This window comes from Benincasa hispida, chromosome 5 (assembly GCF_027475165.1).
Source record: "Benincasa hispida cultivar pf3 chromosome 5, pf3_genome.v1.1, whole genome shotgun sequence".
Lineage (NCBI taxonomy): Eukaryota > Viridiplantae > Streptophyta > Magnoliopsida > Cucurbitales > Cucurbitaceae > Benincasa > Benincasa hispida.
In genome coordinates, this window is record NC_143482.1 from 36,485,456 (window position 1) to 36,511,115 (window position 25,660).

The 25,660-nt window shown below is 37.7% G+C and overlaps 1 protein-coding gene across 1 annotated transcript in view; it reads left to right on the top strand.

Moving 5' to 3' along the window:
- Nucleotides 1–25,660, top strand: part of LOC120078284 (Cysteine proteinases superfamily protein) — a 58,402-nt gene that overhangs the window by 31,070 nt on the left and 1,672 nt on the right. Inside the window, 7 exon segments of the mRNA XM_090313997.1 lie at nt 3,232–3,363; nt 15,871–16,071; nt 16,162–16,217; nt 16,303–16,396; nt 21,716–21,812; nt 22,736–22,855; nt 24,459–24,755. Coding sequence (XP_090170123.1) covers nt 3,232–3,363; nt 15,871–16,071; nt 16,162–16,217; nt 16,303–16,396; nt 21,716–21,812; nt 22,736–22,855; nt 24,459–24,755 — 997 coding nt within the window.

The following is a 25,660-nucleotide window of genomic DNA, read 5'->3' on the forward strand; positions in this document are numbered from 1 at the left end:
GGGTTGCGAGGGAAAGAGGAAGGAAGGAGAGATGGAGGGGGGTCGGCCGGAGAGAGGAGGAACGGGGGCTATGTGACGGTAAACGGAGAGGGGAGGGGGATAGTGGTGAATTTTTCTCTTATGTACTTGGATCTTACTTATGTGGTCATAGCATCATTCATCAATCCTCTTGTGCAGACACTCCATCTCAAAATGGAGTTGCTAAAAGAAAGAACAGACAACTCCTTGAAACAGCCTGCATCTTATCCTTTCAAATGCATGTTCCAAAGAAATTTTGGACTGGTACTGTGTCCACTGCTTGTTTCTTGGTTAATAGAATGCCTTCCTTTATCTTCAATGGAGAGATTTCTATCGTACTCTTTTTCCTACGAAATCTTTGTTTCTTATTGACCCTAAGATCTTTGGCTATGTTTGTTTTGTTGGGGATATTCGTCCAAATCGTACCAAATTAGATCCAAAATTTTTGAAATGCATTTTCTTAAGCTATTCGCGTGTTTGAAAGAGTTATCGTTGTTCTTGTCCTACTCTAAATAGGTATCTTATATCTCCTGATGTTACATTTTTCAAAGATATATCCTTTAGTCCATCACTGTCGAGTCCGTGTCAGAGGGAGGATAATGATCTTTTTATCTACGAGATTACCTCTTCTACATTATCCTCTCCTCCACCTTCCCCTGTGTCTCTTCCTTTTGATCATTTGGTTACTCAAGTCTACTCCAGGCGTCCTCCACAACCACCTTTAGACCCATTTCCTCCATCGCTGGCTTTCTCGACATCTGATCCGGGACCAAGTGATGATCTTTCCATTGCCCTTCGAAATGGTAAACGCACTTGTACTTACCCTATTTCTTTATTTGTTTCGTATAACCAGTTGTCCTCTCCCACTTATTCATTTATTATTCCACCTTTATCCCTAACTTTGTTCATGAAGCTTTATCTCATCTTGGGCGGCATAGTGCAATAATTGAGGAGGTGACTGCTTTGGATGATAATGGTACTTGGGATCTTGTTTCGCGTCTGGCTGGAAAGAAGGCTATTGGGTGTAAATTGGTGTTTGCTATAAAGGTTAATTCCGATGGAACAATGCCTCGGTTGAAAGATTGTCTTATTGCTAAAGGTTATGCCTAAATCTATGGGACTAATTATTCTGATACATTTTCTCTTGCCAAATTAACTTCCATTTGACCATTTATATCTATGGCTGCTACTCACAATTGGCCTTTGCATCAACTTGACATTAAGAATACTTTTCTTCAGGGCGATCTTCAAGAGGAAGTCTATATGGAGCAATCATCTGGGTTTGTTGCTCAGGGGAAGAATGATAAGGTTTTGGGTATGAAGAAAAGTACATCCAATAATTTTTTATTCTATCGACGATCTGACAATGGTATTACTTTGCTTGTTGTATATGTTGATGATATTGTTATCACTCGAAATGATGTATCAGGTATATCTTCTCTCAAGACCTTTCTCCAGGGTCAATTTCATACCAAAGATTTGGAGCCATTGAAGTATTTCTTGGGTATTGAAGTAATGAGAAGCAAGAAAGGCATTTACCTGTCCCAACAAAAATACGTATTTTATTTGTTGTCTGAGACAGGTAAATTAGGAGTCAAATCATGTAGTACTCCGATGGTACTAAATTTGTAACTTGCTAAGGAAGGAGAATTATTTAAAGATCTTGAGAGATATAGAAGATTAGTTGGAAAATTGAACTATTTAACAGTGACACGACCTAACATTGCTTATTCTGTGAGTATTGTGAGTCAGTTGATGTTTTTTTTCCAATTGTGGATCATTGGGCTGTAGTTGAACAAATCCTATATTATCTAAAAGTTGCACCTGGACGTGGAATTTTATATAAAGGTCATGGTCATATAAGGGTTGAATGTTTTTCAGATGCTGATTTGGCTAGATCTTGAGAAGATAGGAGATCGACCTCTGGATATTGTGTTTTTGTAGGAGGAAACTTGGTGTCGTGGAAAAGTAAGAAACAGAATATAGTTTCCCGTTTGAGTGCTGAGTTAGAATACAGAGCTATGACACAATCTGTGTGTGAAACAATGTGGATACATCAACTTTTATCTGAGATGGGCTTCAGTGTTACTGTGCCAGCTAAACTATGGTGTGAGAATCAAGCTGCTTTCCATATTGCATCTAACCCAGTATTTCATGAACGAACTATACATGTTAAAGTGGACTATCATTTTATTCGCTAGAAAATACAAGAAGGGTTGATATCTATAGGATATTTGAAGACTGAAGAACAATTGGGAGATTTCCTTATTAAATGAGTAAACAGAGTAAGAATAAACTATCTGTGCAACAAGCTGGACATGATTGACATATTTGCTCCAACTTGAGAGGGAGTGTTATAATATGTATTTATATTGTAATTATGATTAGTTGTCCTTTATTGTAATTTTATATCTCCTAAATTAGGGTTTCTTAGTTGCCTATTTATATATGTATCTTCAGTTTGATTAAATATAAGATCATTAGTTCTCTCTAAAATTATTGAGAACAAATTGATTAAATATAAGATCATTATTTCTCACTAAAACTATTGAGAACAAATTGCATTAGCATTCTTTATTGTGGGAAATTATAGAATGGGTTTGCTATTTTATTTTATTTTTTTAATTTTTTTTGGGGAGTTGTTCTTAATTTCTTTTTTTGCCTTTTTTTTAAAATTTTTTAATTTTTTATCCGTGAGTGTTTGAGCCAACTTACGTGTACCTCGACTAATCTCACAGGACAATCCACTTGACCCTACAACATTTGGATGTCAAGGAAACTCGTAGGATATTAGTTCTCAGGTAGATGACTAACATGGGTTGAATGCATGACCTCTGAGTCATTTATTGAGACTATGTCTCAATTTTTACCACTAGGCCAACTCATGATGGTTTACAACTTTCTATGAGTTGATAGGCTTTATTTCTTTCTTTGCTATTGCAGCTTAGATCTTTGGATAGAAATATTATTTATTTGTTTAGGGTAAAAATTGGATAAATAAAAATTTTATTGATAGGCCTGTTATTTTTTCATCTATCAATGATTTTTTTCCGTTGGAAAGAAAAGATCTATTAAATTGTTATTCTTTTGGTTCTTCTGGCTTTATAATGTTAATTTGCTTCAATAAAATTGTTTCTTTCATTTATTCATTTGGGTTAATGAGATCTTCCGATGTTTACTTTATCATTTTACAAATTTAACTGATCTATTCAGATTTGTTGATACTTTTGAAGAGGTCATCTATCCAGAGGGTGATCCTGATGCTGTGACCATTAGTAAGAGAGACCTTGAGCTTCTGAAGCCAGAGACATTTATTAACGATACTATCATCGACTTTTATGTAAAGTAAGTTTGAGCTTTTCTCCCGTCTCTAGCGGAAGTCTGTCTCTTGGTTTTTGTTTGTCTTTATCTTAGAAATTATTTGTGTATATTTCTTCATTTTAATCCTCATATATTTTTTTTTTAATTATATGATTACCATTGCCAAACTATTTTTTTTAATTTTATTTTTTATAGCGAGGGTATTTGTAGCTGAAATAAATGGTGCGGAAAATTCTCTTTTTCCGATTGTATTGTTGTAGTACCTTTTGTTTGTTTTGACCTTTGATGGTTATTCTTGTATCCATATTTTATTGTTTGGAGATGAGATGGGTGCTAAGGCGGTGTCGACGTAGTTGAGATGCCTTGGTGTACGTCCTGATCTATTGCGCTTGTACTATTATTAACATTTTTATTTAATCAATGAAAAGCTCATATCTTTTTCCAAAAAAAAAAAAAAAAAAATAGTGCAGAAAATTTTAATGTATCGTCAAAATAGAAAGGCAAGAAAATCCAAATCATAACCGGACGTAGTTGCAATTTTAGTTCTATGGTTACTTAGGAATTTCATATCTTTTAACCTTCCACTACTTTCAGCTTATTAAAACGATAATGGATAGGAAATTATTTCATCGATAGAATGAAACTCTTAAAAAAATAGGAATTCCCATCGAATGAAGTTATAAAAGTTTCTCCAGTAGGATATGAGAGTGTTGAGACGATAGTTGCAAAAAGGAGAAACTTTCTTACACCCATAAAAATATATGAAAAAAGGACTTGTTCAATCAAGTCTTTAAAAAGCCGCTCCTTTACATTAAAAATTCTTGCATTGTGCTCGTTACACATTGCCCATATAAAAGCCTACTTATATAGAGCCATATAGCCCTCCTTTCATATGTGAAGGGGTGATCCATGAGGACAAGGGCCAACCAATCCTGTATATCAGGGGGACCAACCCCTGACAAATTGAAGCCTGTTAAAACATGTGACCAAATCATCTTAGCTGCTGAACAGTTTATGAAAGATGGCTATGTGACTTGCTTTTAGCTTTGAACATTACATCAACTTGGAGTTGAAGCAATTCAAAAGCATGAAGCTGGATTCGATCTTGGGTATTTAAACGAGCATAACTGATCTCCCAAAGAAGAAATTCTCCTCTTCGGGTTAGAAGTCCCTCCAAATGACTTTATAAAAGATGTTGAGATTTCGATGAAGCCTGGTCTGTTGGTAGATATGCAACCTCCAATCATCCATCAATACCAGAGAAGGGGTAAAATGGTAATTGAGGGGGGGAGTTAGTTATTTCTTGTATGAGGGACTTTAGGAAGATGCTTGGGCTGTGGGGACCAGGGTGAGTGTGGTGTCTGTGAGTAGGGAAGTATTATAATGTAGGGAGGATATTTTTTATTTCTCAGCTTTTGGTTTAGTAGAAGCTTCTCACATAGAGAAGGGAGGTTGTATTGCCTTCGGGCAAGAGTTTGCATTCAATAATATCTTCTTGTAAGGGGTTACCTTACAGTAGACCACTAATTTTGCTGTAAAACTGGCTTTGTTCAACTTCTGAATCCATGTCTTCCTTGTCAGTGAGCTGAAAAGGCTGTAGGGATAAGAGATCAAGGATGCCCATCCAGAAATTTCCTCCTCGTTTAAATTTCTTCCACAGTTTAGGTTCCATGAAAAATTTTGATAATCCCACATTTCCTCCGCAGTAGCCTCGTTTGCATTGGAAATAGAAAAAAAAAAAGGAGGGGATAGCTATCTGAGAGGGCTCTATGGCCCATCCGGTATAAGTTTGTACTTCTTCTATTTCCCACCATTACTTGCATGTTTGGATACACAAAGTCTCCCCAAGTGTTGATGTATCTCCAGGGGCCATAGGATAATCTTTTATATTGTTTCCAGTTTTTAAATCATGGTGAATGGACCCACACTTGGCTGCAGTAACTTTCCTCCACAATTTTTTGTCTACATGAAACAATCAAAGCCATTTTGATAAAAGAGCATTGTTTCTTATCCTTAGATCAGTAATAAGGAGCCCTTCTAGATTCAAAGGCTGTTTCACTTTATCCCGTGTTTTAAAAAGACCACCCAGGCTCGCGCCTAGGTCCTAGGTGCAAGTTTGGTGCCCAAGGAGAGCCACACATGAGGTGCACACCTTATGTGAAGCCCTAAGGTCCATAACCCTTGGCCTTGGGGTTTCTCCATTATTTTTATTAAGGTTTTTCCTTCTTTATTAACTAACAAAATAAAATTGACTAAGCCTAAATGCAAAATTCCTTGTGTTTAGGTTTTCTTTATTTCCGCTTAGACTGCCTTTTTTTTATGTAGTATTTTTATATATAGTGTGCCTCGCAAAAATATTTGTGCCTTGCAGTTAAGCCCTAGAAGACTATTGCACTTTATTATTGTGCATTGACTCTTCCCATCATTGTTACCAAATTTCAAAATAACTTCTCAACGGATGCTTCTATCTTTTTCTGGAGCTAGAAAATAGATACAAAAAATGTATGGGTAGTAGATTCACAACTCACAAGGTTGGCATTTATAAGGGAGAAAACCACTTTTGAGAACAAAATATGATTCGAATTTTGAGCCACTCTTTGCAGTCCTTCCACAATTGGTTGCCAAAAGGAGAGATTTAGGATTTTCATAAAGAGAAGACCGAAAAGGAGTTGGGTTTCCATGATTGGTTGCCAAAAGGAGAGATTTTGAACCTCTCTGTGCATTATTTCCATGCAGACGGCAGAGGCGTACCACACCTCCTTCCCAGTTCATTCCCCGACCCAAAAGGAGATGTGAAGACAGCAGACACCACTTTTGTAATACCTATTGTCCATCCTTAAGCCAATATCTTCCCAATAGTCTATTTCGTCGTAAGATCCTGAAATAAGCAATAACCAGGAAAAAAAAGAGACACAACAATGAAGATCACGAGTGAATTTTGTTGAAATTAAGATTTTGTACTCTAGGGGCATTTTTGTCTTTTTCATTGTACCCTAGGGTTTCCCTTTTTTCTATTTAAGCTGGTGGTCGCATTGTATTTCTTTGTATCAGTCTTCTAATAAGAATCATTTTTAACCCGTGGTTTTTTCTCCCTGATTAGGATTTTCCACGTTAAATCTTGGTGTGCTATTTTTCTTTCTTTACTCTGTTTTTCATCATGGTATCAGAGCATGGAGACGAAACCCTGGCCACCATTGAGAAAAATCCAATAGGAGAATCCCAAACGAATAACCCAGATATAACCAGTATTATCCAAAAAGCCATTGACAAATATTTTCAGTCTCTTCTTCCCCACTTTTGTGACGATCACCCAATCCATTCCGACCAGCCGATCCGGACTGACCAGCCAGCAGACCAGCCACCGTAGCCCTGCGACTTGCCGCTTGGTTCATTCGAAGAAGGATCGACCAGCCGCCAGACCCAGCTGTGAGTGACGCCTAGTCGCGATCCGATTTTGTCGCAATCAGATGGAGACGAACGGAGCTGCCCAGCCACGATCAGATTCGGTCGCTATCAGACAGAGTTGAATGGCGCTGCCCAGTTTGTCTCGCTTGTTGCCGTCGCAATCTGTCTTCCCTCCTTAGCCGCTGCTGCACCAAAAAATCGATGGAAGATGTGTGGGTGTCTCTTAGCCGAATATGAGCAATAGAATGGGGCAGTTTTCGCCAATCATGGGTGAGTTTGGAAGGGGAGATTCTTCATCATACCACCAGGACCAAGGGAGTATAATCCAAGATTAAGTTACCCAGTTGCAGCTACAGATTAAACGACAGAACGAGATGTTCCAGTAGCAGATAGCTGCTATTGGGGAAGTCCTGGGATCGTCATCCAATATCCAACCAGATCTAAACCCATATCCTGAAAATTCGGTAACTTTGTTCCTTACTTACTCCTCAAATTTATGTTTTGGAGGTATAGGCAATTCTTCTAGCTTTATTATAGGAGAAAAGTTGAATGGTGATAATTACTTTTCTTGGTCTCAATCCATTAAAATGGCTCTTGAGGGCCGTCACAAATTTGGATACTTGATAGGTGAAATACCAAAACCAATGATAGGTGATCCCCAAGAGCGAATTTGGAAAGGAGAGGATTCTTTGTTGAGATTGATTTTGATTGGAAGTATGGAACCTCAGGTTGGAAAACCATTATTGTATGCGGCCACAACCCGTGATATTTGGGAGGCAGCTCAAAAACTCTACTCCAGGAGACAGAATGCCTCTCGTTTATATACCATACCTAAGCAGGTCCATGAATGTAAGCATGGGACAATGGACGTTACTGCTTACTTTAACAATCTGTCTCTTGTGGCAAGAGATGGATTTGTGCTGTGAAATGATTTGGAACTGTCCTTGTGGAGGAGTTTTACATTATCAGTCTGAGGAAACTGACCGCATGTATGGCTTTCTTGCCGGATTCAACTCTAAATTTGATACAGTGCGAAGTCATATATTGGGGACAAGACCTATACCATCCCTAATGGAAGTCTTCTAAAGTTCATCTGGAGGAAGATAGGTCGAGGGTCATGAACAGTACACCTGTAACACCAACAGATTCCACTGCTTTCAAAACATCTGGCACTGTCCAAGATAAACAGAACAATAAGCCACCCCCAGTGTGTGAACATTGCAAGAAACCCTGGCACACGAAAGATCAGTGCTGGAAGCTTCACGGCCGACCACCAAATGGTAAGAAACGACAGCCAAGTTGGGCTCTTGTAGGTGAATCTGTTACTGGAGATACTCAGCCTCAGAATCAGGAAACCACTCAGAGCACTACTACTACAGTTGGAGTAAGTGCAATTGCTCAATCAAGTACTTTTCACTCCTTTGGCCTTGTGAGTATAACTGGTAATAAACCATGGATATTAGATTCAAGAGCCATAGACCACTTAATTGGTTCCTCGGATCAATTTTTGTCTTATCAATCCGGTGTTGGAAATGAAAGGATCAGAATTGCAGATGGGTTTTTTGCCCCCGTTGCTGGAAAAGGACGGGTGTCGCCCTTTGCAGGCTTAATCCTCCAAGATGTGTTGCATGTGCCAAAAGGTTCTTACAATCTGTTATCTATTAGTAAAATTACAAGGGATTTGAAGTGTCGTGTGATCTTGTCATCTAATGCTATTGTTTTTCAGGATCTAAACTCGGGGATGACAATTGGCACTACCCGACATGACAGGGGACTCTATTTCCTCACTGAAGAAGCCTTCTTTAGGATATGTGATAGGACTAGTTTGTTTTCTTCTCATTTTTCTGTTTCTGAAACTGATTATATGTTATGGCATTACCGCCTAGGCCATCCTAATTTCCAGTATATGAATTATTTATTTCTTTATCTTTTTCACAATATTAATATTTCTAAGTTGAAATGTGATGTGTGTGTCCAAGCCAAACAACCTCATGTTTCTTTCACATCTCAGCCTTATAAGCCCTCTAAACCATTCACCCTATTCCATAGCGATGTTTGGGGTCCGTCACTTGTTACTACCATAACTGGGAAGCGTTGGTTTGTAACCTTTATTGACGATCATACTAGACTAACCTGGGTCTTCTTTTTGACAGACAAATTAGAAGTTACTTCGGCCTTCCAACAATTCTACAATTTTATAGAAACCTAGTTCAATGCCAAAATTGCTATTCTCGGAGTGATAATGGTCGAGAATACCTTAATAATGCCTTACGAGAATTCTTAATCTCAAACGGAGTTGTCCATCAGAGTTCCTGTGGGTACACCCCTCAACAAAATGGAGTGGCCGAACGGAAAAACCGTCACCTAGTTGAAGTTGCTCAATCTCTTATGTTGTCAACTTCCCTTCCTTCTTATTTGTGGGGTGATGCTATCTTGACAGCAGCCCATCTAATAAATCCCATGCCATCCCGGGTTCTAAAATTCCAAACCCCCTTAGATTTCTTCAAAGAGTCCTACCCAAATACCAGACTTCTTTCTAATGTCCCCCTTCGTGTCTTTGGCTGTGTGGTGTTCGTCCATACTCACGACCCTAACCGTATCAAGTTTATCCCTCAAACTCAGAAATGTGTCTTTGTGGGGTACCCACTACAACGGCGTGGGTACAAGTGTTATCATCCCTCTTCCAGAAAATATTGTCTCTATGGATGTGACATTCTTTAAAGATCATCTATTCTTTCCCAATGGTTCTCTTCAGGGGGAGCATACTAGTGAAGAAACCATTTGGGGTCCCAGTCTTTCTGTCTTACCTGAACCCATCCTTGATATCAGTGTCAATACCAATGAACCTATCTTCCCGACCAAACAAGTCCCTTGGATCACATACTATAGGAAGAATCTCAGGAAGGAAATAGCGCCGCCTGTTATCTCTCCGGCCCCAGTCCATGAGTCTGAACAGAGATCAGTTCCAAGTACTAATAGTGTCCTATCCTTGATCATGATAATAAATGTGATAAAACCGATGCTTGTGTTGAAAATGTTGAGAGCAAAAGCAGGGAAGATAATGACAGCAAAGATGTAATCGAAGTCGATGATGGTGTAGAGACGATGATTGTGTGACTCTTGAGAACATGGTAGAACCTGGAAAAGAAACGTCTCTTACTCCCACTGAAAAAACCGTTGAAAGTGGGAAAATAACAGAACAAGAGGGTGAGTGCAGTATGTAAGAAGGAAATAAAGATAGAGATGAATCCCTTGATCTTCCGATTGCCCTAAGGAAAGGTACTAGATCATGTACAAAATATCCGCTGCAGAGTTATTTGTCCTATAGCAATTTGTCTCCTGAGTTCAAGGCCCTCATTACAAATCTAGACATAGTGGTGATACGAAACAGTAAACACACAGCTTTGGAAAGCCCTGAATGGAAAGCCGCAGTCATGGAAGAAATGAGAGCTCTCGAGAAAAATCATACGTGGGATCAAGTCAATCTTCCAAGTGGTCATAAAGCAGTTGAATGTAAATGGGTGTTCACAATAAAGTATAGGCCCAATGGAACAGTTGATAGATACAAAGCCAGATTAGTTGCCAGGGGATTTACTCAGACTTTCGGGGTTGATTATTCCGAGACTTTTTTGCCCGTCGCAAAGCAAAATACTGTTCGGGTCCTCCTTTCTGTTGCAGTTAATAAGGATTGGCCTCTTTACCAGCTTGATGTGAAGAATGCCTTTCTTAACGGAGAGTTGGAAGAAGAAGTCTATATGAGTCCTCCTCCAGGATTTGAGAAACAGTTTAATCATCGAGTTTGCAGATTAAGGAAGTCCTTATATGGGTAAAATAGTCCCCAAGAGCTTGGTTTGGTAGGTTTACTATGTTTGTAAAATCGCAAGGATATAAACAGGATCATTCTGATAATACTCTTTACATTAAAAGGTCAGTATTCGGGAAGATTGCAGTTTTGATTGTTTATGTTGATGACATTGTTATTTCAGGACCGATTGAAGGCAAATATGGCTGAAGAATTCGAAATCAAGGACTTTGGAAAACTAAGATACTTCCTTGGAATGGAAGTAGGCCAATCGAAAGAAGGAATTTCAGTTTCCCAACGGAAGTATACTCTGGACTTGCTTAAGGAAACAGGTATGACAAGTTGCAAACCAATTGACACTCCAAATGCAAAGCTAAGTAATATGAGCGACTTGTTGGGAAATTAATATATCTCTCTCATACTAGACCCGACATCTCATATGCAGTGAGTATGGTAAGTCAGTTCATGTAGTCTCCATACAAAGAACACATGAGGGCAGTGGAGCGCATTTTGAGATATCTAACAACCTCTCCAGGGAAAGGTTTGATGTTCAGGAAAACTGAAAGGCGATGCATTGAAGCTTGCACCGATGCTGATTGGGTAGGATCTGTAGTAGACAGAAAATCAACATCAGGGTATTGTATTTTTGTGTGGGGTAACCTTGTTACATGGAGAAGCAAAAAACAAGGTGTTGTTGCCAGAAGTAGTGCCGAGGCTGAATATAGGGCCATGAGTTTGGAAATTTGTGAAGGGATTTGGCTTGAAAATTTTTTTAGAGACCTTGATCAAGAGCATACCAGTCCAATGAAACTCTACTGTGATAATAAAGCTGCAATAAGCATAGTAAATAACCCAGATCAACATGACAGAACAAAGTATGTGGAGATTGATTGACATTTTATCAAGAAAAGACTTGATAGTGGCAACATTTGTGTTTCTTATATTCCTTCCAATCAACAGATTGCAGATGTCCTAACAAAGGGACTGCCCAAACAGCTGTTTGACGCATGTGTGAGCAAGTTGGGTCTTGTTGACATCTACACCCCAACTTGAGGAGAAGTGTTGAAATATACTTTAAGGGCATTTTGTCTTTTTCATTGTACCATAGGGTTTCCCTTTTTTCTATTTAAGCTGGTGGTCGCATTATATTTCTTTGTATCAGTTTTCTAATAAGAATCCTTTTATCCCGTGGTTTTTTCTCCCTGATTAGGGTTTTCCACGTAAAATCTTGGTGTTTCTCTACTCTGTTTTTCATCAAATTTACTGATCGAAATCAAATTAAACGAGAAATGTGGTAAATTTAAAACTGATGACAAAGAAATCGATTCAGTAAGATGGATGGTTCCTGATCCTAAAACAAGAGTGGAGGTTCCATCAACTATAGTGACATTAGGTGAAGAAGTATATGTACAAAGGTTAGAGAATAAATTGGGGTTACTTGTCATAAGGTCTGTAGCACCAGAGTCAATGACCTATTTTGACGTGGAGGAAAGAAGACATTTAAAAATGTTACCTGTCTCTGCGATGGCTGTAATGAGAGTAGAAGATGATGCCCTCAATGACTCTTGATATTGTTGAAATTTAGCATACTCCTCTGCAAAAATCATAATTGACTTGTCAAGATTATCAAGAGTAGAAGCGACATGTGTAGAGGGTGATGACACCTTCTGATCCTTATTCATCAATCTTCTGCATTTACGTTTCATTTGGACAGGTTTATGACAGTAATAGCAAACAACACCTCCTGGATTTGATCTTTGGTGGTTAGGATGACCTTTGGAGCTATTTGATTCAACCCCCTTATTACCTCTATAATCATTTGTGCACCCAATAAAAGTACTACTAGAATAAGATGATATAACTGCTTGTGTCTTCTTTGTACGAAGTATTCGAGTGTAAGCTTCTTCCAACGATGAGATATTTGAGCTTGACAACACTTGATCTTTAGCCATCTCATATTTAGGTGCAAGACCTACTAAAAAACTCATGATAAACAACTTTTCACGTTGAGCCATTAGAACTTTTGGATTTGTGTTGATTGGCATCAAGGCATTGAATTCCGCACATGTATAACCTCCATAAAGTAGCTTGTAAGAGATTTTTCTCCTTGATCAGGTTGATATAGAGTCTTACAAACATCAAACACTCTTTTAATATTCTCTTTCCCAGAATAAAGGAAATCCAAATATTCCAATAGTTCCTTGATTGATTCGCAGTGATTTACTAGTTCAGCAATTTCACGGTCAATAGAATTCTTGATTTGTAGAAGCATTCTTGAATTGTCTCGCCACCAAATCTTTTTATTAGCATCAATCGGTGACTCTTCCGTGATGTGATCATCCATCTCCATACTCCTAATAAAGTGGTGGACATTTGATCTCTATGAATAATAGTTGGATCCATTCAACTTATGTTCAGTTACTTTTGACACCATAGGAACCATCTCAGACATGACTACTGGTTTCTTATCAGCCATTACCTCAAAAAATAGACACCGGACAGAAGAGAATCAAACTCTAATTTACCGAAGAGATGTCTTTACAAGCAGTGAGTATATAGCCCAAACAAACACACCACCAAGAAGAGTCAACAAAACCGAAGAAACCCACAGAAGACGAACCAAAACAGGTGGCGCAAGCACCTACACGCGCCGGTGTGTGGATCGACGGCAGAAGGGAAAAGGTGGCACGTGAGCCTCACGCGTTGGTTAGATGGAATCTGGACTTTGGGGTTCTGTAGATTGGCAGTTGGGCTCCTCGATGGACTAGGCGGTGTTGAAAAACTACCTGTTTTTTTCCCGCGGCGGTTAACTGCGGCGAACGAACCGAAGACCGTGGCTGTGAGCAAAAGTTTAAACTCACCTCTCCACAAAACCCTAGATGTAACACAAATTGGTTCTAAATTCTCAAACCCTAAGGTTCACAAAACTCTAAGTTTATTTAGAGGGCTTTGATACCATGTAAAACTCTTAGGTTTGAGAGAGAATCAGAATATTCTATTCATTCACCAAAGATATAAATATATGCAAGTATACAGAGCATAGGAAAGGAAACAAAATATTTACCATAATGGAAAACCTTAACAATAAAACTATAACAGGTATAATTAGCTTACTTGACTTAGTAGAGTCTCGAACAGCCCACAAATTGTGGGAAGTGATTGATGGAATTGAAAAACTTGGAGATTGATCCCTTGGCCAATTTGTTTGTTTGTGTTGTGCGTTGGTGCTTCTTTTAGCAAAACAATCTGGGGAGTCTTTGGACAAACGAGAAGGCTGACTAAGAGGAGCCTCTTAGGTCACATGGATAAGGTGATTTACTTGAGTTTTTACCTCGTGAAAGTTACATTTCCTCCGGCCATGGGTTCATCTTTGCCATCAACTTGCTCTTTTTAACAACATAATTTGAGGACTTTGATTGGTGGAGGTTTATTACGACCCCAAGTCTTGATGCACATGACTTGGCACACAAGCAAGTTGGAGTGGGCTGGGAAGCACACTTGCGTTGGTGGGTAGGCATGTAGGTGGAAGCTCATCCCTAAAGGAAAATGGTTGTAGGCGTGTGCCCTAATGTTGTTGCACACACAGTGGGCACATGCGCATGTGTGCAAGGCAGTGGGAATGTAGATAGGCGAGTGCACGTGTGCACACATGTGCAGGGCGCAGACAGGTGCCTGCAAGCTTGCAAAAAGGTTGTGTAGGTCGGTTGGGTACCTTTGTCCAACGAAGATCCTTCTTTGCATTAGTCTTTGATTGTTCCCACTTTGAGGTTTTTTTTTTTTTTTTTTTTTTTTTTTTTTTTGGAAACAGAAACATTTCATTGATGTATGAAATAGATAATTACAATAAGTCTCTCCAATTAGAAAGAAAGAAAGATAAACTATAAGAATTTAAAGGAGACTCAGAATTACACCAATTGAAAGTATGGTAAGCACCAAATCAAAAGATCGATCAAAACTAAAAGATATCACTGAAGAGGCGACCATTGTGTTTCCCCCAAAGAGTCCAAAAGGAACTCCACACAATAGCCAACCAAAGAGCTCTTCTATAATCGCCAAACAGATGCACCACAAACAGAGAAGCCAAGATAAAAAAAAATAGAGTTAGGGAAGATCAAAGACCAGCCAAAAGCTTCCAAAACAATATTCCAGAAATGCTTCGCAAAAGAGAAATGAGCAAACAAGTGAGCCTATGTTTCAGAACTATGGCAACATATAGAGCACCACGAAGTGGAGAGATGCATGTAAGCCATTACGGGTTTGCAATCTAAAGTTGTATTTATGGCTCATAAGAAAATTCTGATCTTCTTCGGATAGGAGCCCTTCCAAATAGCATGGTAGAGGTCCTTTCGGAGAGGTTCGACAGGACCAATCAAATCAACCATAAGAGATTTAATAGTATAGCAACCCAAGGAGTCTAAAGGCCAAATCCAAACATCAGCAGATGAACGATGAGTAACATATGTGAGATGGTGGTTAAAATAGCCCATTTAGATATTTCCAGATCATTAAGATGACGACAAAGGTGAAGGTCCTAAGAATCAGTATCGGCAATTCAGACAGCCGCCACAGTATCATTACGGTGAAGGGCAAGGCGGAACAGGCAGCAAAAAATAGTAGATAAAATACCACAATTAAGTCAGGGGTCCATCCAAAAAAAAGGTAGCAGTGCCATCACCTATACGACGATGAACGCGACTAGCAATCTACCCAATATTCTGATAAGTATACCTCCAAGGGGAGAGATGAGAACCACAATGAACCACGATTGTTCCCACTTTGAGGTTGGGAAAGAGTTTCCCGTAAAGGTTGGCTTTGTGTGACCTTGTTGTGGGTGGGTGTTTGCTTACTTGTCCAACGATAGTTATGTGAGCCTTGCGAGAGGTTGTTGTGACTTGTGAGCCACGTCACTGTTGTAGGGGAAAAGCTCATGTAAAATTTTTCACATTATTTGTGCGGCCAAAGAGGTTACTCTTTGCCAACCTTCTCATTTTCCTAAAGCCTAGGATCCTGGGACTGTTTTGTTAGAAGAAGCACCAAGGGTATTTTTTGGAATAATATGGATAAAATTGAAACCTATCCCAAAGTTTATGGTATTTTGTATGATTTAACCTATTACTAACTAACAAAGAGAATTGCTGACTGGATGACCAACTAATAAACTTATCTAATGAAGTGGTAGGACGGTTTATTTGCTTATTTCATTTCAATGAGACATTATTTTGTCTCTGTTACCACTGCCAATTATTTCACCTCATATTTGAGCGCTTTTCCCCCCTTTTAATTTCAATAAGAAAACTGAAAATTAAGACATGAATTGGTTGTAGGTATCTCAAAAATAAATTTCTACCGGAGAAAAACAATAGGTTCTACTTCTTCAATAGTTTTTTCTTTCGAAAGCTTGTGGACCTTGACAAAAATTTATCGAGTGCTTGTGGAGGAAGGGATGCATATCAGCGTGTTCACAAATGGACAAAGAAAGTAAATCTTTTTCAAAAGGATTATATCTTCATTCCTGTTAACTACAGGTTATAACTTATATATTAAGCATCCTATTTTAGTTGACTATTCTTCCTTTAGTACTTTTTTCTAATTCTAATTACAAATCTTGGTGACAGTCTCCATTGGAGTTTGGTTGTCATCTGCCATCCTGGTGAAGTGGTAAATTTGAAAGGCAAGATGTTAAGCACTTGATGAAAATGTCATTGGTACTACTAAGATGATCTTTTATTCATGTAGATTTTCATAATATCTTGCAGATAAAAAACGTGATAACTTATCCAAGGTACCATGCATCTTGCATATGGATTCTATTAAAGGGAGCCACAGAGGGCTGAAGAATCTTTTTCAAAAGTAATATGCTCATATATCTATTTGATTGGTTCCAAGGAAAATTTTTATATTTTTACTTCTGATGTTGTAAAGGTTGTTTTGCAAGTTTCTTGTGAGATATGTTTCTTCACGATTAGGCATTTCATTTGTTAAGAATTCCTTGTTTCTTTTATTGGGTGTGCATGCGTTAATATAATGCATATTTGTGGACAAATTTTATTTTCAATATATTGCAAATCACTATGAATGAGAATAAAGATATTATAGGCTTATGTTATAATATTCTTCAAGTGATAAATTATCTTGAGAGATTGATTTTAATGCTGATAATTTTTTAAAGTCACCATTGTATCCTCATACTTCTTGTTCTATTGTATATTTTGTATACATATGTAGGCAGGCAGGCATGCATATATTTATGTTGTCATACTATGAGATAGACTTCACTCGAATCATTAATAACACACTGATACAATCCTAGATTTATATGACTATATGAAAGCTGAATAAGATTCACTTGTTTTACTCTCAGAAAAATTTTTCACCTCGGAGAATTAAAATACACAATGGAAACAACCCAAATTTATTCATTTGGAATCTGATTCTTTGAACTAACAGCTTCCGATCCCTTCTTAGCAAAGAAGAATTTGAAGTAGAAAAATCTAGAGAATATTTATCCTTATTTATATATATCTAGAGAATATTGTCCTGATTAGATCTTGATTCTGGAAACCAAATTGGAAGTTATTGATCAGAAATTAATCAAATCCATTTGGAGTTCATGAGAAGTTCGTTGGGTCTATGTGAGATCTTGGGGCAAATCAGGAGGTTGTTGTTTCTTTGGTAGGAAAGCAAGTTGCAAGTTCTGGAATTTTTGCAAGGATGATATTCATTATCAGTCAAAGTTTCCTATCAACAAAAAGAATGTTGGATCACTATGTGTATGGTTCAAATGATTACCAGGAGAGCTTTACTATGGGATGAGTTGCGTTTGCTATCTTTGTATTGTGATGGTGGGGGTTGTGTACTTTCTTTTGGGAAGGAAATGCAGGTAGCAATATCAACCACTTGGTGAGACAGAGCTTAGTTTCAAAGTCAAAGTTGGATGGAGGACTTGGTCTTGGCGATTTAAAATCCAGAAATATGGCTTTCATAGCTTAATGGGGGTGACGTTTTATGAATGAACCACATGCTTGTTGGAGGAAAGTCATTATAAACATTCATGGTTCCTGGGTTTTTGATTGGAATTTTGCTACAATAATTAATTTGAGCTTTCGAAGCACTTGAATGTATATCTCAAAGGTTTGGAAGCAATTTGATGCCCTTGCTCATTTCAAATTGGGCAATGGCAGCAGAATCATGTTTTGGGTTGATATATGGTTGCAAACTTCTTTGAAATCTTCTTTCCTTTGGCTTCTTGATGTTAGCTCATCTCCTAATGGATCTGTTTTGGATCATTGGGATGCTCTAATTGGTGCTTGGCTTATTCCTTTTCATCGACTCTTAATGGGGCGATTAGGGGTCGGTTAGGGTTGGTTTTCTACAAAAACCAACGCGGAAACCGACCATATCGTTTTTCTAAATCAAAAATCAATTTTTTTTTTTGCACACTCCTTTTAAACTGACCGGTCCGGCCAGTTGGTCGGTTTCGGTGCATACCGAATTTTTTTCCCCTCCAACTCATCCCCTCAAAATTTTTGGGTCACTCCGTGATTTAACCAAAGTATAGCATTCCCTTCCATTCGAGAAGATTGGGTTAGGTGTGAACATGCTCACAACTTAACGAAATAACCAATAAGCCAAAATACTAACACAAAACACTTTAAACACTAACCCCTACTAACTTGGGGCGAATTTCTTTATTTACACCTCGTAACATCAGTATTAACTATGTGGGTCTCAAAAAGCATACCAAGAGATTCAGTATTTTGAATTAAAAAACCCTTCATGAAATATGCTTACTGGAACCTTGAAGGAGTGGGCCCTAATGAAACATGCATAGTGGAACACTTGACCAATGTTTGCATTCTTGTTCAAGGTTTTTTCAATCCAACAGAAATTAATCTAAGTGGAAGAATTCTGAAACGTTATTGATGAAAAAATGCTGACTACAGTTTAAAGGTTACAAAACAGCCTAGATGACATTCACAGCGTGTAACCAACTCCTTTGTAGCTAACTTTGCTCGTGGAAGAATTCCCATTTCCTCCTTTCTTATATCTTTTAGTAAGTGAAGTATTAAGTGCTTTTGTCGATTATTTTGCTGAAAAAGGATCCTGTGGAGGCTTCAAAGTCGGGATAGATAAGATTAATGTTCCAATTCTTCAATTTGCTGATGATACTCTTATCGTTTGCAAATATGATGACAAAATGCTGGCTGTTCTTGCCAAGATGATTGAACTGTTTGAATGGTCTTCAGGGCAGAAAGCCAACCCGGACAAATAAGCTTTACGTTGGTTGAATGTGGAAGATGATATCACTCATTCAAAAGCAACCCATCTGAATTGTAAAGTGGAACACTTGCCTTTCCTTTATCTTGGTCTTCCATTGGGTGGTTACCCTAAGAAGCGTTGTTTTTTGGCAACCAATTATTGATAACGTACAAAAGAAACTCGATCAATGGAAAAGATTCAATCTTTCCTGAGGAAGCAGGCTTACTTTATGTAAGGCCGTATTGGAAAATTTGCCAATATGTTAGATGTCTCTTTTCCTAATGCCGACTGCAGTTGAATCCACTCTTGAAAGAATTATTAAGTCATTCCTTTGGGAAGGTAACAATGGTAAAAAAGTCAGTCATTTGGTTAATTGGGAGCTGACTTCCAAGTCTCAAAATGCCGGAGTCTTGGTCTGGGTGGTTTGAAGCATAGGAATGAAGGCTTTTCTTGCAAAATGGGGCTGGAGATTATTGCATGAATCTGATTCCTTATGGGCCAAAGTAATTTATAGTATTCATGGTAGTGACCATTTCTCTTGGCACACGGCTGGAAAGGGAGGGTTAAGCCTTAGAAGTCCATGGACAAGCATTCAAGAGTCTGGTTGCAAGTAGAGAGCTTTTCTGGTTTCAAGCTTGGTAGTGGTAACTGCATATCCTTTTGGCATGACACTTAGTTAGCTAATTCGACTCTTAGCCTGAGATTTCCTTGGCTTTATAGAGTTGCTTGAATGCCGAATGGCTTGGTTGCAAATCATTAGGATGGAGATGGCATGGGTTGCCTTTTTTAGGAGATTGCTCAAAGATGAAATTTTCTATGGGTGAATGCTGTCAGAGCACTTTTCGCTGAAATTTGGTTCGAAAGGAACCAAAGAGTTTCCCAAGATAAGCATCCAATCGTTTTGAAGTAGCAAGACTTAATGCTTCCTCTTGGCATTCTTTGTGTATGTTTTTCGTGAATTTTTCCATCCAAGATATTTGTCTGAATTGGGGAGCTTTTATATTTTCTGATTGATATTTGACTTGTATTGTTTTGTTAATGTTGCCTTTCGTTATATTTTGTTTATTCATATCTTGTATTTTGGAGTATTTGCCTCTTTTCATTATATCAATGAAAAGTTTTGTTTTCTTTTGGGGAAAAAAAACCTTTGCTAATTGATTCAGTTGAAAAGAATATAACTTCCAATCTTGATTTTTTCAAGAACTCCAAGATTTACAAAGAACAAAGAAATCAGCTAAAAGATATCAGTGAATACTTTACATCAATTCCCTCCTTCTTGGCCAAGTGGAACCTATTAGGAGCATGATGAACTTTGTTGGAATATATTTATCATGGTTGGATCAATCCCTTGTCTCACTTCGGCATTGTCCTTACAGTGTCAAGTTAAGCAAGCAGATGCTTGTAGAAAATGGCTGCTTTCCAATCTTTAAAAGTTCAAATATTTTTTGTTGGTTCATTAAGATTTCTTTCCTTTTTAATGGGGGTGCCGAAGTTCAATTATGGTTCTGGTTGGATTTCCAGAAAAGGGGGTCGGGCTTTTAGGAAATATTGAATGAATTTCTTTGGAAGTCTAGAAATGGGATTGCATGCTCATGGAAAGGAATTTTGATTCTTCAGTCAATAAGGATTTGGGAGTATCTACCTTTCTCTATAGCTAAGTAGATCTCTTTGCATCATTCAAGTTTGTTTGCAGCTGAAGTTTCTTCAAAAAAAAATTATGAACTAAAAAAAGAAAAGGAGGTGATAAGTTTGATTTTTTTTTTAAATTCTTATTATCAGAAGATTACATTCTTTTGATGATTGGAGCGAAATCTCCAACTCTTAAGGATGAAATCTTTGAGACTTGTTTAATAAATCCATCTGTAGCTGACAAAGCTCAGCTCAAAATAAGTAATCGCATAACTGTAGCTACTGTTCTATGTCTTGGCTGTCCTTCATTTCAGTTGTGAGCCTTGCAAAGGTTCTGCCCGACCTCCTTCAGCATTCACTTCCTCCCAAGTATGTCTTTCTCATTTCCCTCAATCATCTCTTGTTTTTCTGAGTCACTTATCTTAACCTCCCCAGGATTGACGGTGCTTTGATACCAATATATTAGGGTTCTTCCTTCATGAATTCACTCGCAAGAAACACACACAAACAGAGAAAGAACAACACTGTTCTATTGATATTCAATTGATAATCATCCAAAATTACCCAAGAACTAGCCAAACAACGATACAATAAGAAAAGCACAACTGTTAGCTATTTCAGGAAACCTAGGAATCACTCCAACCAAGACACTTAGCCAAACAGTTCACAAAGACCTTCAGACTCCCTCTCTTCCGAACATAACGTCATGCCCCTTCTTCTGTACTCTCCAATTCATTTATGATGCATTGGGTCATAGATTTAGGTCACGATCTCTTGGGCCGGTTTTAGCAGGCTAAAGATCTGTTTGGAATTAAAAGGACTCCTAATTAAACTTCAGTTGATGGCTCCTAAATAAAGTTAAACTGGGATAAAAGGTAGGTGACTAAAAAGGGAACCTCTTTCTTGGACGGTATTAGGAGACTACCTAGATAGAAAAAATTTGAACAATTTACAAATAATATATTTCTGGTCTTGAGAACTGACTGGAAATAGTTTTGGAGCTTTTTTTTGCATTGAGAACCAATGTTGTCTTTTTTGTTATCACCAAGGGTTTCACCAGGAATATTATTTATGGTATTTGATTTCGTGTTAATGATTTTTTCTCCTTTTGTTCTCCTTTATTCCTGTTTTCTCCTTGAATTTTATATCTTAATTTATCTAATTATTATAGATCTCTTGCGATGTTAGTTTAAAAGCCTATATTTTGTAATATTCTTTGTACTTTGAGATTCTAATCTAAAAAGTTACCGCATAATCATGTTTTAGATTCTAATGTGACAGTTATTTATGTGAAGAGTGGAAAGAGAGGTATGGTGACGGAGATGACGACGAGGATGTTTCTGCAATGTTCTTAACCTTGCCATTTTTCCCTCTAGAGGTACTGAAGCTTTCAAAAGTAGTCCTGGGAAACTAAGATTTTGAATGTATGCTGCCATTGTCAAGATCCTCCGCTCTCTGCCCACCCCACCCCCCAACACAAAAAAATAAAATAAAATAAAGAAATAAAATAAAAGAGCGGAAAATGAAAGAATAATACTTCTCATAGTGTATAATACCATATAATCTTTCTTTTTCTTTCTAAAATTTTTATTTGATTGAGAAGTTTCTTTTGGAGGTCCCCATTTTTAAATGTTAACATATGTGGAGGATATGGAGTCGGGCCTCATTCTCCTAGGTTCCGTTTTCCCCCCTCCTGAACAGCTGGTTGATTTAAGTCTTCAGGTATCTAACTAAGCAACCAAATATTCTGACTGAGCCTACCGTTGGCAGAATCTTGAAGAGAAATTCTATTGCTGCGTACGTACTTCTAGCTTGAGAATGTGATAAAAGATATTTATCTTACACTGAGATGCGTGTTTATTGGTCAGACACTCACAGTTATCAGTAAAACCTTGATTAATTTGGGGATTCTATGATGGAAGATTTCCCAGGTTTTGTGTTTGATTGATGATCTAGGTGAAGAGCTTAATAAATGAAATTTCTTGATGTCTCCTTGTAATAGCGTTGTGGCACATGGGTGTTCTCGTGGAGTATAATGGAGTGGAGCATAATGCCACAATGACCGAAGAACAAAGATGTTACTTTTGTGCAGCTGAAATGTCAATGGCATATACACAATGGTTTTTCTCTTTTTTGGGTGAGGGGGGGAGGGGGGGTGGGTGGGGTGGGTTGAGGGTTAGTCAACTCAAAAATAAACTCTGTGCATGAACAATTTTTTTCGAACATTTGTCTGATAGTAGATAATTGTGCATATTGTGTTCCCATGTCTAACCTTGACTTTTGTTTTTGCTGTTTTTTCAGTTGCCACAACAGGAAAATTCATTTGACTGTGGTCTCTTCTTACTCCATTATGTGGAACTTTTTTTGGAGGGTGCGCCAGTTAACTTCAACCCACTCAAAATCTTGAAGTTCTCAAACTTTGTAGGTCATTTGTCCTTCTATCTGATCAAATTACAAATCCCCTATATGTGGCGTATCCTGTTGGTTTCTACCCACTTAATTAAGTATTATCTTTTTAATATTTGCCATCTTATATTCAAGATTGTTAACTTTGAATAGAAACATATAATGAAACTAAAATTTAGCGTGTCATTGAGTACAATGCAACCTCTACCTATCTCCACATTGATGTGGTATTTTCTACTTTGAGCATAAAGTCTCGCCGTTTTTCTTTTGATTTCATCTAAAATGACTCATACCAATGGAGATAATCGTCCTTGCTTATATACTATAGATCTCTATCTTTTCCAAACTAATGTGGGACTTTGTTTGCACCTAACAATCCCCCCTCAAACAATTTCCATACTATAGATCTCTATCTTTTCCAAACTAATGTGGGACTTTGTTTGCACCTAACAATCCCCCCTCAAACAATTTCCATATTTGAGCCTCCCTCAAAAAATTCAACCACTTCCGACATAGCTTGCTTTTACCAATTAATCTCGACGCAACATTTGAATAGAGCATGAGCATTGTTCACATTGATTGACAATGAGAGTTTTGTTTTCTCTTATCATGGCGAGTTGGGAACATCCTGAGAGAGCATGAGCATAGATCACGTTATGGGATCTCCTCCTTTCGAACAAAGATATACCTACTCATATCAATGGAGATAATTGTTCTCACTCATATATCATGAATCTCTTTTTTTCCTAGCTAATGTGGGACTTTATTTGCACGTAACAATCCTTCTACAAACAAAGTACCACAATTGAGCCTCCGTTGCAACAAATTTGTGCACTCCCAACTATTAGAGATCGTGGCATAACCAATTCATCTGGAGGCTGCACCCAACTAGAGTATGATCTGGAATCACATCAATTGACAATGATAGTTTTATTTTTGTTGTTATCAAGGCGAGTTAGGAATCCATTGTGGGATCTCCTTCCCTCGTAGATATACTCCTCTTATCAGTCTACTCAATCTAATAGGGCTACCTCTACATCTTCACTTTCTATTGTCATCACATTCTTTGTCTCATTCATCATCGTCGTTGTGTCCATTCTTATTCACCATTCTCATAAGCCAAACACGTAATAACTCAATACAAGCACAACCCAAGTTTAATGTTCTCACAAGCATACTTAACATCATCAATCAGAACATGTCATCCAAACTATCAAGTGTACATTAGACATAGAATCATGCATTCTCTCACAAGATTTCCAGCATACTGGCACACTGGTTCTTAACCAAAATTCGGCATCAAGAACCCATAAGAACACGGGTGCGTACATTACAAGTTATCAATTTACGTAACGTTATCAGTTACTTTAACATGCTATTTCATCAATATTTTCCATCATGCAATTTCTCAACATTATATTTATTTAGCACTTAGGCAGTTAGTACCTTAATGGGTACCTCCTCCAGTTCCGGTGCCTTTAGCGTTCGGTAGAAATTGTTATATGTATGATACAAGTACTGAACCTTAATCCTTCAATGGCCTTACATTGGTTACTATCATTGTGTTTGCCTTTATTTGTGTTGGTTTCTGTATGTCTAACATTAATACGATTTCCAGCTAAGCCAGAATTGGTTCCATCCTATGGAGGTTTCTCTAAAACGTGCACATATACTACAGTTAATTTATGAAATCATGGTCAGTAATCAAGCAAAGGAACTTTCTGGTAGCATTGGTAAATATCCTTCTTCCGATGCCAGTGATTCTGACCTTGGAGAGGCACATATTTTCACAATGACTCATTCTGACAATTTCTCAAGTGTTGGAAAAGAATTTGGATCGGTGTATAAAGTATCATCTGATACAAATTATCAACGAATAGGAAGACAATCAGGGAGTGTTATGCCACCTATTGAGGTAATTTAGTGTTTTCTTTCATATGATGGCTATACTTCTCGTTTGCTTATTGATTCAAAGTCATTGGTTATGGAGGATGTGATTGCATACTATAGGTATACTAGTTTGACAATGAAACGTTAGTTTGCCTAGTCTCTGCCAGCATAACATGTGGTCTTCAATTTAGATGCAATGATGATTTTTGGGATGGAGTGGAGAATGGGTGCTAAATACGTCATGATAAGGTCCCTGAATTTTAGGGTAGATTTGAATTATGTGCCAGTTATTTCAAAAGTCGCTTTGAGGAGTACTGTCAACTTGTTACAAAGATAATTGTTTATACTCTTTCAAGTTGTTGAGTAGAAACTAGAACAGATACAAAGATTGATAAGTCAACAAATGGTACCTATGACTAGGAGAAATAATGGCATAGACAAGAAAAGAACACCATCCTCCTCCTTCTGATGCTCCTCTTGCTCTCGCTTGGGATGATGAAAAGAAAAAAAGTATATATAAAAAAGGTTAAAATACTATTTTTTCTCTAGTTTGAGATCCATTCTAATACCATTTTTTTCTCTAGTTTGAGGTTCATTCTAATTTAGTCCTTACATTCAAACGGGTTTGATAAAAGACAGACCAAGTAGGAAAAAGGTATAAAAATGAAAAAGCAGCCCAAACTTGTCATTGGATATAATGAAGTACATGAGAGTAGTTATAAAAAAAAATGTAACAATATGTAATTGATAACAGTAAGAATAATGCTCGTCCTCCTTGCTTGAAAAGATGAATACAAGACTAGTCTAAATAGCAATAAACAAGGAAAACAAAAAAGGAAACAACATACGAGGAAACAATACCTAATTCTATCAATCATTTACCAATTAAAGCTAATTAACAAAATATACCTTATGAAACATACAACAATT